At 59.6% G+C, this 14,345-nt stretch overlaps 4 protein-coding genes and 2 non-coding genes across 6 annotated transcripts; all 6 read right to left on the bottom strand.

Moving 5' to 3' along the window:
* Nucleotides 1-1,621: 1,621 nt before the first annotated feature.
* Nucleotides 1,622-3,220, bottom strand: LDBPK_301620 (hypothetical protein, conserved; the record flags this gene model as incomplete). The annotated part of the gene is made up of 1 exon (XM_003862826.1): nucleotides 1,622-3,220. One exon carries the CDS (start codon nucleotides 3,218-3,220, stop codon nucleotides 1,622-1,624), a length of 1,599 nt encoding a protein of 532 aa, XP_003862874.1.
* Nucleotides 3,221-4,072: 852 nt separating this feature from the next.
* Nucleotides 4,073-5,221, bottom strand: LDBPK_301610 (hypothetical protein, conserved; the record flags this gene model as incomplete). Its single annotated transcript, XM_003862825.1, has 1 exon — nucleotides 4,073-5,221. The coding sequence occupies one exon, from the start codon at nucleotides 5,219-5,221 to the stop codon at nucleotides 4,073-4,075; it is 1,149 nt and encodes a 382-aa protein (XP_003862873.1).
* Nucleotides 5,222-6,503: 1,282 nt separating this feature from the next.
* LDBPK_30snoRNA5 lies at nucleotides 6,504-6,568 on the bottom strand. The gene has a single exon (XR_002966735.1). It is a non-coding gene; the product is annotated as an uncharacterized ncRNA (small nucleolar RNA).
* Nucleotides 6,569-6,690: 122 nt separating this feature from the next.
* Nucleotides 6,691-6,782, bottom strand: LDBPK_30snoRNA4. Its single transcript, XR_002966734.1, has one exon. It is a non-coding gene; the product is annotated as an uncharacterized ncRNA (small nucleolar RNA).
* A 2,041-nt stretch (nucleotides 6,783-8,823) lies between these two features.
* On the bottom strand, nucleotides 8,824-11,364 carry LDBPK_301600 (hypothetical protein, conserved; the record flags this gene model as incomplete). Its single annotated transcript, XM_003862824.1, has 1 exon — nucleotides 8,824-11,364. One exon carries the CDS (start codon nucleotides 11,362-11,364, stop codon nucleotides 8,824-8,826), a length of 2,541 nt encoding a protein of 846 aa, XP_003862872.1.
* Nucleotides 11,365-12,306: 942 nt separating this feature from the next.
* Nucleotides 12,307-13,554, bottom strand: LDBPK_301590 (hypothetical protein, conserved; the record flags this gene model as incomplete). Its single annotated transcript, XM_003862823.1, has 1 exon — nucleotides 12,307-13,554. One exon carries the CDS (start codon nucleotides 13,552-13,554, stop codon nucleotides 12,307-12,309), a length of 1,248 nt encoding a protein of 415 aa, XP_003862871.1.
* Nucleotides 13,555-14,345: the final 791 nt, after the last annotated feature.

The raw sequence follows: 14,345 nt of genomic DNA, 5'->3' as shown, positions 1-14,345 counted from the left end.
GTGCACTCTGGCAGAGGAAAAGGCAGCCCCGTGGCGTGTCGCCTTCCCGCGTGGCAAGCTTCCACCCCTGTGAGCACCTCATTGTCTTGTCCCTCTATCAGCCACTCGACGGGCAGCCCTGCCTTCAGAGCTCTTTGAGGGTTCTCGCGGATGGTGCTGCCCCTCGGCGCGGAGAGGGCTGCCAGGATCTTCGTCCCGTTAGTGCCTCTTCTGCCTAGTCCGCCCTTCACCCCTGAAGCCGTGCAAGACGGCGTCTGAATTCGCCTGCTGCCGGACTCGGTGCACCCAACATGCTTGACAACGGTGGCGGTCTCTGTCGGGGTGGTGACTGATGAAGCGATGAACCGAAACACTCGTTCTGTTGAGCCGGCGCATCGTCTGCAGAAAGAGAGGGGAGGAGAGAGTGCAGGGAGCGAGAGGGGCGTGTGTGTGCATTGCAGCTGCCATGCTGTGCGAGCAGACGAGAGGATAAACCCAAGAGGTCATGCAGGCAAGGAGGGGGTGAGTTTTCGGATCATGAGAACGCGCACATCGCGGCCCTGTCCCTGGGCCCTCAGGAGACGGCATGACGCCTTTTCTCGACGGCGGCTACTTGCCCAGTCCGTACAAGGGCCCAGCAGCGTGCGAGCGACCTCTGATAGCTCTCTGCAGCATCCCGTGGAAATTTTGAAGCACCAGAGGGCGAAACACGGGCTGACGGAGTACTTGCCCTCCCCCTCCCTCTCTCCCCCCTCTTCAGCAAACTTGTGCCATCGTGAGGTGCGCTAGTGTGGTGCAATCCGACAGTATAGACTGTACCGTGTCGTTCGATATCAAGAACACGGAGGCGCCAAGAGAGAGGCCACTTCAACGCGAGATGCTGTATGCCTTTGACATATCCACTCCACCCCGATCCAAGTCCACACGTAGGCGCATGCGACCGCGGCTCACCCTAGTCCTGCGGCGCTGCGTGTCACGCTTCCCTTTCATGCGGCAAAGGTGGCTCAGTAAGCCGGAATACGTAAGCAGAAGACGGACGGAAAACCAAACAAAAAGGAGCGCAGCAGGGTGAAGGGAGTAACGGTGAGGTCAGAATGGGCGGCTGGAAAGTCTGGTGGTGGTCGCGGCTTGTCCGTGACGTTGCCTTTGTACTTGTGCGTGGCAGCTGGTCAGGGCATCAGTCATCTCGGCATTTGTGGAGCGAGGAGAAGCGAGAGAGGCATGACGCAGCAGGGAGAAGGCAGAGAGGGCAGCCGCAGCAGTAGCCAGAAAAAGCGTTCTGCTCGATACGACGAGAAGCCACGTGCCGTACATCATCGCCACGGATTCGCAGCGGAAGGGACGACTGTAGCGGATTGTGTGTGTGTGTGTGTGTGTGTGTGTGTGTGCGTGTCTTTTCGCGACTGCAGACAGAAAGAGGCTCAAAACTGCCGGCATGGAAAAGGCCAAGCTTTCATGCGTTGGTCTCCTACAGCCAAACTAGAGTTGCAACTCGCGACAACTCTTGCCAGCGACAGCATACTCTTGCGTGCACGGGGACAACAAACGGAACAGAGCTGCGAGCAGTTTTGCAGTTCGTTGTTCACTGATAGCGTGCGCACATATACAGCATGAAGTCGGGATTGCGTATCCATGTAGACACTCAGAGGAGCATCCTCCAGTGTACCATCGTACCATTCGTCTCCCTCGCCTCCTCCGCGGTGATCACGGCGCGCTGCAAATCCTTGTCTGTGAGGCGGCTGACGATCGATCCGCCAAGTAGCGGCAGCCACCACGGCGCCGCTGGCAGCGGTGTCGGCTGCAGTCTCAGCCACGTATCCTCGTCGCTTCTATCGGGCAGCGACGTCCCGGAAGACGAGTACGATGACGAGCTCGAGAAGGAGCTCTCCTCTTTCCCTTCCTCCTCTTCGTCACTGAGGTCCTTGCCGCTGCTGGTGCTGCGGCTTGTGCTGGAGTTGTGCCGCCGCGTGCCCGTGGCAGCTTCATCAGAGCCGCCGTTTGCGCCTGAGTGCGCTGCCCCCGACTCGGCTTTGCGCATGGTATCTCGATGGTCATGGTGGCTGGGCGATGACCGATGCTGCGGCCGCGACGCGGTCAGAGATCGCTTCCGCGCCCGCCGCTCGCGCTCCACAACTGCCCAGACATCGTCACCGCAGCGCTTGACCAGATAATCAAACAAAGCGTGTACGTAGGGGATAGCGAGGGCCTCCCCTGCTAGAACGCATGGCTCGCCGCCTTCCAAAAAGGCAGCAGAAGCAGGCGTGGTTGGACCACCCTGCACCACCCGGGCAAGCAGTTTTTCCAGTTGGCCGGGCGCTCGCCGAACTCCGCGGGGGTACTTCTGGTGTAGGTCGTCGAGGAGCGATGGCGCTCGCTGGCGGGTGCCGCCTTTGCCCTTTCCTTTCGAAGACGTCGTCATCGCCGCCTGGTGCTGTTGTGCCTCCATCTGAGCGCGCACGATGACATCGCGGTACGCCTTGAATCCGAAGGCGCGGACAAGCGTGTCGCGGTACGCAGGGTTCTTCAGGTCCACCGATGCACCGCCGCCGCTGCTCCAAAGATGCTTGTCAGCATCACCTTCGACAGCCGTATCCACCTCAGCGCCTTTGACGGGTCCGAGGGCGGGGACCGAAGTTGAGTTGGAAGTGGTCACAGAATTCGCCACCTTCGGCCATTCCTCCGCTAGCTGCAGAGACAGCTTCACCCCGCACAGCATCTGCAAACTGCCCATATGTGAGTTGCTGTACCGCGTGGAGCAGCCCTCCTCCACTCGGCACATGCTCACAGTTGACAAGGAGGCGTGGACTACAACTCCGCTGTCCATGCCGCAGGCAAAGGCGCTGGCTACTGTGTCTGTCAGCATGACCAATCGCCGAGCACGAACATGGCTATCGAAGCAGAGCCGCGTCCACTCTTCGCGGTACGAGGCAGTGCTGCTCAGCGGCACCACAAGCAGCACAAATCGGCCTAGCAAAAGAGGAAGGAAGTGGTAGCGAAGCTCCTGTGCTTGCTGCTTCAGAAGCCACGTGCGATCTCCTGATGTGTGCATCGCAGATGACGCGGAGGCGGGTGCAGATTGATCCGGCGCTGTTGTTTGGCATTGCTCCTGTCTCAACAACCGCAGCACCTCCTCTGTGATTGAATTTAGAATGGGGTATGTCGGCTGCACGTCGCCACCTTCGCACACGTACGTGGCCATCTGGCCCGCGTACACGACAAGGGCTAGAGGGTCGCCACTCATGTTACCGTGCTACGGCTTTGGAAACACAAAACACGAGAAACCAAAGGAAAAGGATTATGTCTTTTGTGTCGCCCCAACAGATGCTCGCCCGCTCGGCAAGCGCAAAACTTCGAGGAGGGAGGATCTGGGTGAACGAAACGCGTTGCGTGTGAGAACGAGTTGAGTCTGACATCCATGAAGACTGAGTCGCTGCTGGGTGAGAGGAGGTCGGTTACCTCCGCCTCCTCCTCCTCCTCTCTTCCGAGCACATGTGGGCATCCGCAACGAATTCGACGGGGCAGCCTCCACCCATGACGGTGGCAAAGAGTCTCCCCTGTGGCTCATCACGCGCTGGCAGAAACGAGCAGGTGGTCTTGCTATGCCCGTGTCCTTCGTCAACGTCAGAGCCCCTCACGGCGCTCTCTCTACCGCCGCCGCTGTTTCTCGCTCTCCTCGAAGACAACGGAAGGAAAGGTATGGGTAGGGTGCGTGTGTGCGAGTTCCGCTGGTCGTCTGCTGCTGAGGGGGCTGCACAGAGGTAGAGAGAAAGCCAAAGATGTCGCGCCTCTCGTGCAGCCGTGCCTGCATGTTGTTTTTTTCACGCTCAGCTTGTTTTGCACGTTAGTGATGCGGATTGCCATACTAGATCGATATCGAAAAGAGAGAAAGAAGAAGGCACACACACACACACAATGGAAAGCGTACACGAGCGCGCTCTTCTCCTCCTGTTTCCATGCACGCCCACGGAGGGCCAAGCACAAGGGATGTGCAAAAGAGGAGGTGAAGGGCGAGAGAGGGCGAGACGCACACGTGTAAGCCCTCCGGCGCGGGCGCCTCTGTCGCTCTTTGCGTCAAATCGCTGACGCGCCGTCTTCACTTCTTTTTCTTGCTGTTGCGCTCCCGCTCAAGAAGCGGCGCCTCCAGCTTGGCCTTCTCCAGCCCCTGCGCCTTCGCCTCCAAATCGGCTGCCTCCTGTGCGCGTCTCTTACCTTCTGTAATACCAGAGACAACCTGCACGAAAAAGCCCAGGAGGCCTACGCCGAACATCATGTACCTGTTGTGCAACGGCAGCTCGCGTTGCTTGCGATCAAACACGCTCTTCGAGGGAACGGCGTAGCCGTAGACCCAAATTTGCTCCATGTGCGTCGATGTCGCACCCGTCTTGTCAGTGATCGGAATCGTCACATAAGCCGAGAACTCGTGCTCAGTGATCCAGCGGAAGATTATGCCACCCTGCCTGGTTGCAGCCGCCGACCCATCATCGACTTTCTCACCGGCTACGCTCGACGACTTCGAAGCCCCACTTTGGCCACCCATAGTCACCACGGCGCTCGAGACGTGCGCAAGGGCTTGTACGTCACTGAGTGGGTTGCCGCTCATATGGTCCACCTCGGAGCGGAATTCAAACTCGACCGTCGCAGACGGCGGCGCGCTACCCTCTTTTATGCCTTCGCGTTGCGCACGCAGCGCCATCAAATCCGCCGGCAGGTAATACACGCTCGCCGTTCCCTGCATCGCATCGCTGTGCCGCAGATGCAGATCCACCATGAGCAGCGACGGACGCTCCTCCTTTCCAGCGACGGCAAACTCGCCGCTGCCACTCTCGTCGGTGCTGCCCTTCTTTTTGCGGTTTGTTCGGCCAAAGCCGGCGGCCATGGAGCACGAGAGAGCGGAGAGCCTGTCGTCCTCTAAGCTGCGGGTGCGCTGGAAGTGCGGAAGAAGAGTCTGCCTCTGGCTGTTGAGCTTCGCCTCGCCGATTGGGATCAGCTCGCCCTGCACCCTCTCCGGGAAATTTGGTGAGGCGCGCATGCGCAGCGTTGCGTTGAAGACGCCAGACGACTGCGTCATGACGCTTACCTGGAATGATTGTGCGAAAAACTGCTCGAAGGGTGGAACCGTGCGCGCAGCGCTGTTGGGGACTGCGGCCTCGGCCGATGCTGGCGGCGCTGCCAGCACCGACACGCAGAGGATGGCCGCCAAAACCGCTACCGCCGCTGCGCGGCCCGCCGAACAGCACAACATTGCAGCGAATATCCTTAGGTTCCTCTCCACTGTCTCCTGATGCGTGTGTGAGGCTGTGGGCTTGTCTGTACGTCACAGGTGGAAAAATACCCTCGAGCGCAGAAGTGCTGCCTTCGCTCCTTTTTTTTGTTTGCGGCTATCGACGCAACTGTGAATGGGAAGCTCCCCGAGTCAGATAGGGGGGTGGGGGGTCGCGTTGCCGAGGCGTCGCCAAGCCAAGCCAAGCGAAACAGCAGCAAAAAGCCGCCGTGTAAGCCCAGCAGTCAAGAAGGGAGGAGAAGTGCAGCAGATAGAGTTCGTCCGAGAAGGAATAAGATGAGTGGAGCAATATGCAGGCATTACAGACGTGCAATGTACCTCCCCTCCCCTCCCCCCCCCCCGAATGCATGCGTTGAGCGCAACGGAGTGCATGCGTGCGTACCTGGCAAGGGCGCGTCCTTTTCATGCTTTGTTTTTTATTCTTGTTGCTTCTCCCTCAGCGTGGGCCTGGACGGGCGTACTAGATTCTCCTTGCGCGTGAGCGCGCGCTTTATCGCAGAAACGCATCATTTACTTGCATCTTGGGGGGTGACGGTGAAGGGAAAGGGGATAGGTGACAAGGCAGCCAGCGCGGTTTACACCCTACGCAGAGGCGAAAAAAAAAGAGTCTTGCACGAGAGCAGCATCCTCTGCGTTGATGGTGCTGCGGCCCCGTCCCCCTGCGAAGCCTTGCGTTTTATTTCATCTTCTGTGCGCTGTCCCTTCCTTGTCTCCTACAGCGAACGGCGTTGGCGAAGCAGACCAACGCGTCTGTGTTAGACCGAGACGAGGATGCCAGCGGTGCATCCACTCCGTACACTGGGCACACGTTGTGCAGCAGGGACGGCACGACCAACATGATAAGGCTGTCAACCACAGGGCAGATGCTGGACACCACGCTTGTCTTTCTTTGAGGAGTAGTCACCAGATAGATTGTGTCGACAACTGAAGACAGCATCACTGAAGTGCCTTCTGTTGGCAGCGCCGTGCCGCATCGCCGAACGAAAGTTTTCTGCATTCGGGGCATGTGGGCGGTTTGGCAAACACAACCGGCGCACTCTTGCCGAGCACGCAAGATGTGTGGACCTCGCGCCACATCCAAGCCCTTCTCCTCCTCTCCCTGTCGGCGTGTGGGTGTGCCCCTCGTCTTCGTTTGGGGTGCTCTTGCGTGACAAGCTCAGAGTTAAAGGGTTCATCTATTGCGCTTCTCATCGCAGGCCGAGGCCTGCCATCGAAGAACATTCAAAGAATCGAGTTCATCAGTGGGCTGCACCAAAGCAGAGAGCGAGAATGGCGCTACACGCCTTTTGTGGTTCCTTCTGTGCACCCCCTACGGGCAGAGGTTACCACGGCTCAGCACTCACGTAGCCGGCCCCTTCCCCTTCCAGCGCTTCTCTGGCACTTCACCCCCGCAACGTGCTCCTTACCGTCCCTCTCTACTGCTCGCAGCCGTTTCAGAGTTAAAGGGTTCATCTATTGTGTGTCTCATCGTAGGCCGAAGCCCGTCATCGAAGAACATTCAAAGAATAGATATCATCCTGCTATGGCCGGTTGTGAGCAAGCTCATTTACGAGGGAGGGGAAGCATGCCCCCCCCCCTCCCCCTTCCCGAATACCCGTTGCACGGAGCAGTAAGAGAGCGACCAGCGTCATCACATTCGGTGAAGAACACAGAAGCTGCGCGCACGCACAAGCACCTCTCATCTGAAAGCAGGACAAGACAGCTGTACCCTCGGTCGTCCAGCATGTCACGACAGTTGGCATGCCGCCCTCGCCTTCACTCGAAGAGCATAACGGAAACAAGTCAACGACATGGCAATCTATCTGGCACAGCCTTTGAACCGAAAGCACCCTAAGATGCAGTACAGGGGGGTGACGGCCTTCGAACTATGCGGGCACAGGAAACACAATACGGAACACCAAAACAGAGCTGCACGTGCAGCTGGCAGTTGCTCACTGTAGCAGAAGATGATGAACGGCACCATTCAACCAGCGACGCATCGCTATACCTGCCATGCAGCCTCTCTCACGCTCGCAATTGCTACCTCCTTCGTGTCTGTGGCATCATCACCGCTGCCCTTCACAGTCTCGTGATGCAGGCAATGCAGCGGAAGCTATCCGGGTGCATTCTGGCACAATGTTTGAACCGATTACATTCCACAAGGGATAGTAGGAATGACGGCCTTCGAATTATGCTGAGATCGCAAACACACAGATCGAGTGATGTGCAGCAGAGGCTTGTGTCTTTTTCTCCCACTTGAGATGAAAAAAAAAACGAAGCGGATGCGATTTTCGAAGCGCAGGCACACCGCAACTGACGGCGGGGTGGAGAGGAGGGGGAGACACAGGTGGAAGCAGTCGTAGGGGACAAAAAGAGCAAGAAAAGCCCGCCAGCAAAGCCTATAGCACCGCAGGGTCTCTTGGTTTATCGGTTTATATGCTCTTCATGCGCCCCTCCGTCTGTGAGCTGAGGGAAAAGCAGTTTTCCGCCTCGAGGAATGAATAAAAGGGGCAGAGGTGAAAGGAAAAACAAGACGAGTGCGCGAGAAGCGACATGGCTGCCGAACCGCAGCAAAGCCTGTCAAGGATAGCGTCCTTCAGACACGCTCCAGTGCCGCGAGTGGGGATGCGATGCTGCGGTGCATGTGGTCTTCATGCGTCTGCCAGACACACAGACCAGAACAGAATGTATCCGGTGGTGCAAAAACAGGCTGCAGAGCTGCCGTTGGCTTGTTCCTTCTTCGCTTTTTGCCTCCTCGCGCATCACGGTGAGACACTGAGCCCGCTTCCCTCACGTCGCCCCGTCCCGCCCGTTACAGCAAATGACACGGCGCAGCCCCGAACGCCAAAATCGAGCAAAACAAAAGCAAAGCACAAGCGAGACGCCCACGCGCGGAGCGTGAAGGAGTGAGAGATGTGCTGTCAGCGCTTCGTGGGAATGCGGGAAGCGGAGGAGGAGAGGGGAGGGGGAGGGGGTTAGAGACGGTGTGCGGAAGCCTGTGCCGGCTGCCTGTTCGCTTGCGTGTGCGCAGCTCTTGAAAGAGCCGATGTGATAGACCGCCGGTAGCCCTTTTTACATACGCGATAGACGCCATCATCATCGCCATTCTCCTCGGCTACCCGTGCTTGGTGGATGGAGAACATGAAAGCAAGAAGAGAGCACGAGGAGAACACAGCAACAGAATAGAGAAGAGAGGCGGAAAAAAGGGGGTGGGGCACGAGTGGAATCCCCTTTGGTGGCCGTGAACGCGTCATCGATTTCTGCAAGCAAACCAAAACAACAACGAAGAAAAAAAACGAAGAGAAGACGCATGCGCACACGCGCAGCAGTGAACGTGTGGCAAAGGTGTTTCGTTCGAAGCGCCCGCATACACCGAGAGCTACGCGAGAGAGAGAAAGAGAGCGCCATCATTACCGAGTCCACAGGTACAGATGCTCAAGCACAGACAACGAAACAAAAACAAAAGGAAAAGGCGCCGCCCACCACCACCACCACCCCATGCCGTACTCATCAGTCGTCCATCAGGCGTGACTTCCAGACTTGGAGAGGAAGGGACAAGTAGGAAGGAGGAGGGGGCAGCGCTCTCATTCAAGCAGGATACGCAGGGGCCCGCACAACTTGTACGGCTCCGACTTGGACTTGTCAACCATGCAGCCGCCAATCACGAACAGATAGTCGTTATACACGTGCAGGGTGATACCCACCACGCGATTCGGCACGGCGCCGACGAAGAGCACCACCTCCTGACACCGAGCACGTCTCGTGCCAGCGGGGAGCTGCTGCCCTGCACTGATGCCGCGCGATCCGCGGCGACGGCCATTTGAAGTGGGTGCCACGACAGGCTCCAAGTCCAGCAAGTACAGCTTCACATCCTGGCGTGGCTGCGAGACTTGCCCCATAACCACCACGCGATTGCCGTGCTCGGTGGCAGCGACGGCCACATCACCCATCTCGTTCGGTAGTGCGGCGACTGCGCGGAGCGCCGTGGACAACGTGGGGGTCGTAGAGCAGTCGAACGATGCTGCCAGCCACTGCGAAGACGAAGCATCCGCGTCATCGGTCGCGCCTGCATCGGCCTCGTCCTCGCCACTCGTCCGCCGGCATTGATTCTCGCTCCTCGGCTCGGTTCCGTTGACGTCGCTCTCAGGCGGTGCTGTGGCAGCGGTCGCGACGTCTCTCCACGCCTTAGATGCGCGACGCCACACCTCCGGTGCCAGCGTCAGGACAGGATGATCCACCGCGGCGTTCTCCACGCCTCTGCCGCCAACGAGAACCACCGTGCCGTCCTCGATGACCGCCATGCGGTGAAACGCGCGCGGCTCTGGCAGCTGGCCAAAGGCAAACGCCACCGGCTTTGCCAGGCGCGCTCTCTCCTCGAGATTATCCTTGGTCGCCGAGTCGGTTGGGCGAAGCTGCTCATCCGCCTCGGTGAGGTCCGCATCGTTCCACACCACCGCGTAGCACTCGGCCCTGCAGCGATACTCCACATCGAGGCCACCTGTCACGAGAAGAAACCCGCCATCGGTGTGGTGCCGCTTGTGAGGGTCTGAGCTGCTCTTTGCAGCCGCACACCTCCACGGGACGCACACGGCGTCGTGAAAGGCCAGCATCGGGAGCTCGTACGGGGGCAGATCGTGCCTGTTCCACTGCATCTCGACGTCTTCGGCGCACGCCACCGCGCTGCGCCACACGCTCCAGAGCTCCGTGGCGGGCGGCTGATATCCGCCACCCGACAGCCCGCCAAACAGTACGACGCGTGCCCCGATCGTCTGCTGCGGCGAGTCGTTTCGCGCGGACGATGGCGGCACCTCCACAGGAATGCACGTCAATGTCGCGCCGTAGCGGGAAAGCGGGCGCACCAACGCGTGCGGGCCCTCCTCGTACGGTGCAGGCTTCCACAGCTGCATCACGTGCGGGCCTGTCAGCTCCAACGTACACAGCTGATTTGTCGTGTGCGCGGATTCGGCGTGCGGGAGAAAGGCGCGTGCCTGAGGGTTGAACAGCTGCTTGCACCACCGGTCCGAGCCCCCGAAGATGTACAGCGACGGGCACCACGTTCCTTTTTGAAAAGACGGCACCACTGTAGCTGAGTGGTAGTGCAACTGCAGGTCGCTGTAATCGCCGCTTGTGGCTTGCCGCAGCCGCAGCGAGCGGCCAGCGTCGTTCTCGGCGAGCGGCAGCCAGTGCCATGAGCACTCCGCGTGAAGCAGCCGCCGGCAGACCGTGTACCAGCGCTGGCACTCCTCCACAGAGCCGTAGCGAACCCAGAAGCGGTCGCCGTTGCTTGCGGTGAAGAGCAACCATACCTCTTGGCCTACAAGTGGTGAAGGGTCCACCGCCTCAATGACATAGTGTTGTCGCTCCGTCTTGGATGTGGCAGAGGACCGAATAACAAGGTGGCGCCCCTCAAGCAGCTCCATGTAGCGCGGCTTCCAACGGCCTCGCCAGGCCGTCTCCTTCTCCACCATGGAGGACAGCAGCACATCGTTGGAGACGGAGACGGTGTTGCTTGCATTCATGGCCGCAGCGATGGACGCCGCGGTGAGGGTGGCCCCTTCTGCTACTGGGCTCGCGCCCGGCGTCTTGCGCGAAGCGTCGGCGGGCTCCGCTTGCGTTGGACTAGCACTGTTTATGGTGTCGCCGCGCTCGCCTACCGCGCCTGCCTTGCGAGAACAGCCCAGACTCTCACTTTCGAGGTGCCCGGAAGATGGTCCGCCGGGCGTCGCAGCGACGTCTGCGGTTACGGAGGCTTCGCGTGAGCTAGGCATACCGCCACTCTCGCTCTGCACTGCAGAGGTGGAGTCGGAGGGTACGAGCACTGTGAGAAGTGCATGCAGCCAGCTGTCGTAGATCTCCCGCGTCGCTGCTCGCAGTTCCCAGGAGCCACCCTCGAGCAGCCACACCGTGAAGCAATATCCCTTAGAGGTGTCGTCCCTCAAGCCCTCGCGCCACGGGTCAAAGGAGATGATGGTGCCAAACTTCTTCTCGGCGCCGTGCTCCTCGAGGCGGTAGCTGAGACGAGTACCATCAAGAATGAAGTAGCGGTGTTCATAGACGAAGCGCCACTCCATCTTCTTCTCCAGCCAAGAGGCCAGAAAGACTCGCGGCGCCGGCGTTGCCGTCATCTGCTTGGCGAGGGCGTACGCGTTTTGATGTATGGTTAGCTAATATCGTGCTCCTGAGGGAAGGGAAGGGCTCTAACGGTGGTACGTGCTGCATACACGTGAGCGGGAAACCGCCTAGTCCTGAATGGGGATTGTGCTGGTGTGCTCGCGTCTGCCGCAAGTGCTGCGCTGGGCCCGCAAGCCTACGCTCTGCGTTAGTGTGTGTATAGAGAGAATGCAAATCGTGTCGGTTGGTTTTTGGGTCGGCTTTGTGGCCGTAGCAGCTGCGAAGCTTTCGTAGAGGGAAGTCTCGGAGGAGTCGGGGGAGGAGGAGAAAGCAGTCACGCGGGGCTCTGGTGAGAAGATAAACGCATCAGACGCCACCCGTCACCAGCGACAAGCAAAGCAGCAACAACAAAAAGAAGAGCAGAAGAAGGGAGAGCAAACAGCACGGTGAGGTTCCTGCAATGCGAGGTGTGTGCATGCGTGTGTGTGTGTGTGTGTGTGTGTGTGTGCGTGCTTGCGCGCAGTGGGACTCACAGGGAGCTCGTAGAGATCGTTGAGAGACACGATACGAAGGTGAACAGACACAGTGGAAAGGGCTGAGAAGCAGCAGAAGGATAGCGTCTTACGGCTGTCGAGCACCAGGGAAAGAGCCCGCGCAAAATGGAGCTGTGGTGAGTGCGTTTCTTGTCGCTGGCCTCCCGCCAGTGCCAGGCGGCAAGCGGGAAGAAAAGGAGGGTCGGCACACACACACACGCACACACGCATGGGCGCGTGTGCACAGAGCATTCCTTTCACGTCGTTCTTGTGCTTGATTGTAAAGAGTCACCGTTAGGATCGGATACGACTAGAGTGGCGCCGGCCTTACCGTATGGTCCACGGCATGCAGTCACACCCCAGCTCATCGGACACCGATGCGCCACCGCAACGCTTTCGACTCACTCCCTCTTCGTCCGGTTTTCAGTCTGACAGAAGAACCCGCAGTTTCTGCCACGTCTCGTGCGCGCCGCGCTTCTGCCGCCGCGCCGTCGCCTCTACCGCAGCCACCTCGTCGCAGTGGTGCAGGGCATAGTTGAGGAGCAACTCGTTCACATCCTCTTCTTCCCACTCCTGGTGCTTGTCATATCGCTCTGCGGAGACGGCGTGTCCATCGGTGCACCCACAGTGAACGCAGCGGCCCAAAGCCGCGGAGAAGGTCGACCCAAACCCGGTGCACGTGCCTCGCACGGCTGGCACCCCGTCTACACGGCTCAGCTCCGTGTAGGGGGTGAAGGGCGCCTTGCGGGAATGGATGTACGTCTCGTAAGCCGGCAGCGAGGCGTCCAGCGAGCGCCACTTTGCGTTTTTGGACATGGTGGTGAGGATTGTCTGATAGCCATCATGGCACTCATCCAGGAGCGACGGCGCCTCTGTCGCTGCTGACGTCGCGCCCGTTGAGTCAACAGCTGACGAGGACGAGGAAGTTCGCGCCGGGCGCTGCCGCCTCAGATTCCACACAATACATGGGCTTCCATGGACCTTCGACTCCTGCGGCATCGCGCAAAGCGGCCGCGTCGTGTCCGCCTGGTCGTGCACGACGAGAACGGTGCGGAAGGGAAGTCTCCCGCGGGTGCGCTCCCGCACTGCCTGATGAAATTGCGGCAGCATCTCCAGCTCCTCCGCCGGATTCTCGGCAATGACGGTACGGATGAAGGTGACGGGCCGCACCCTTTCGTGGCCAGCGGCGCCTGCATTCTCCGGGGCAAGCAGGGCCTCCCAGGCACGAATGCGCCTGCGGAACTCCGCCTGCACATCCGTGTTGTTCAAGTCATAGTGGGTGAAGCAGGCGTGCTGGCTTCGGAAGAGCAACCATACATTCACCGGATCCGGAGCAAAGCATGGGGGTGCAGCGGTGCCGGCAGCATCAGAGGGGGAGGGCGCTGACGGAATGCGTGATGCTTGTGGGAAGTAGCCGTCCTCTTGCGCTGGCGAAAAGTTGTAGCGGCCCACGCCGGGAGTAGCACTCACACTTGCTGCGGGGTTCGCGGGGGAAACCGGGGGAGTAGGACGCACCGACGACGAAAAGCCGTTCGCAGTCAACTCCACCAGACCGTCGAAGGTGCAGCGCACCATGTCGAATGGCAGCGACTCCTCAGCGGGGCGAAGACCTAGCTTGCTGAGCATAAGCGACGGTCCACACCACCCACCTAGAGACACCCAACGCCACATGAGTCCAAGGAGAGGTGAGAAGGAGAAGACAGCCACTCGCCTCGCTGCGGCTGCGTCCTGCTGAACGAGGAGGAGAGGGCCAGGGGCGGGAAGAAAGAGAGGGAGGAAGGTTGACGTTGGCGGCCCAGGCGAGGATGACGGATACGCAGCATGGGGCGAGGGCCCGTGCAAAACGGGAAGGAGACCAGGTCCAAGGAAGGAAACGAATGTGCTGAGAAACGCCGCGCACGCGCGTGCGCCGACCTTTCTCAGAGAGGTGCACCGGTTACACAGACCACAACGTGAAAGCAGCAGCGGGGAGATGGGAAGGGAGTGTGTGGTGGTGGGGTCATGCGGTGGTCATTGAGAGAGAGACACGCGGCAGAGGCCTTTTTCGTTCTGCTTCCTCCTTGCAGGAAATGGCGTGGTGAGGAAAGCCGAAGTGGCCCCTTGCCATAATCTTCTCTCTTCAGCATGCACGAAGTACGCCTCTGCGGTCACCTTGGCCACGGTTCCTCTTTTTGTTCTTCTGTTATGTGGCGCATGCGTCACGCCCTTTAGCTTCGATGTCTATCAGCAGCAGTCCGCAGTGGCGCACGCACTGCGGAAACGCGCACGGGGCCCTGCAACGGGAAAGTGAGAAAGAAAGAAGGGTACGGAGAGAAGCGCGCGGCTGCGTGCACACCCACACGCGCGCGCACCTCCGGAACTGCAGCGCGTACTTGCGGCTCTTATACAAACGCAAGAACAACACCACCGCCATTCTCCCTCCCACTTGACTTACCACATCCACCGCTACGCGCCTCCGTCTT

This window comes from Leishmania donovani, chromosome 30 (assembly GCF_000227135.1).
Source record: "Leishmania donovani BPK282A1 complete genome, chromosome 30".
Taxonomy (NCBI): domain Eukaryota; phylum Euglenozoa; class Kinetoplastea; order Trypanosomatida; family Trypanosomatidae; genus Leishmania; species Leishmania donovani.
Note: the sequence above shows the minus strand (reverse complement) of the source record. Positions and strands in the feature narration are given on the sequence as shown.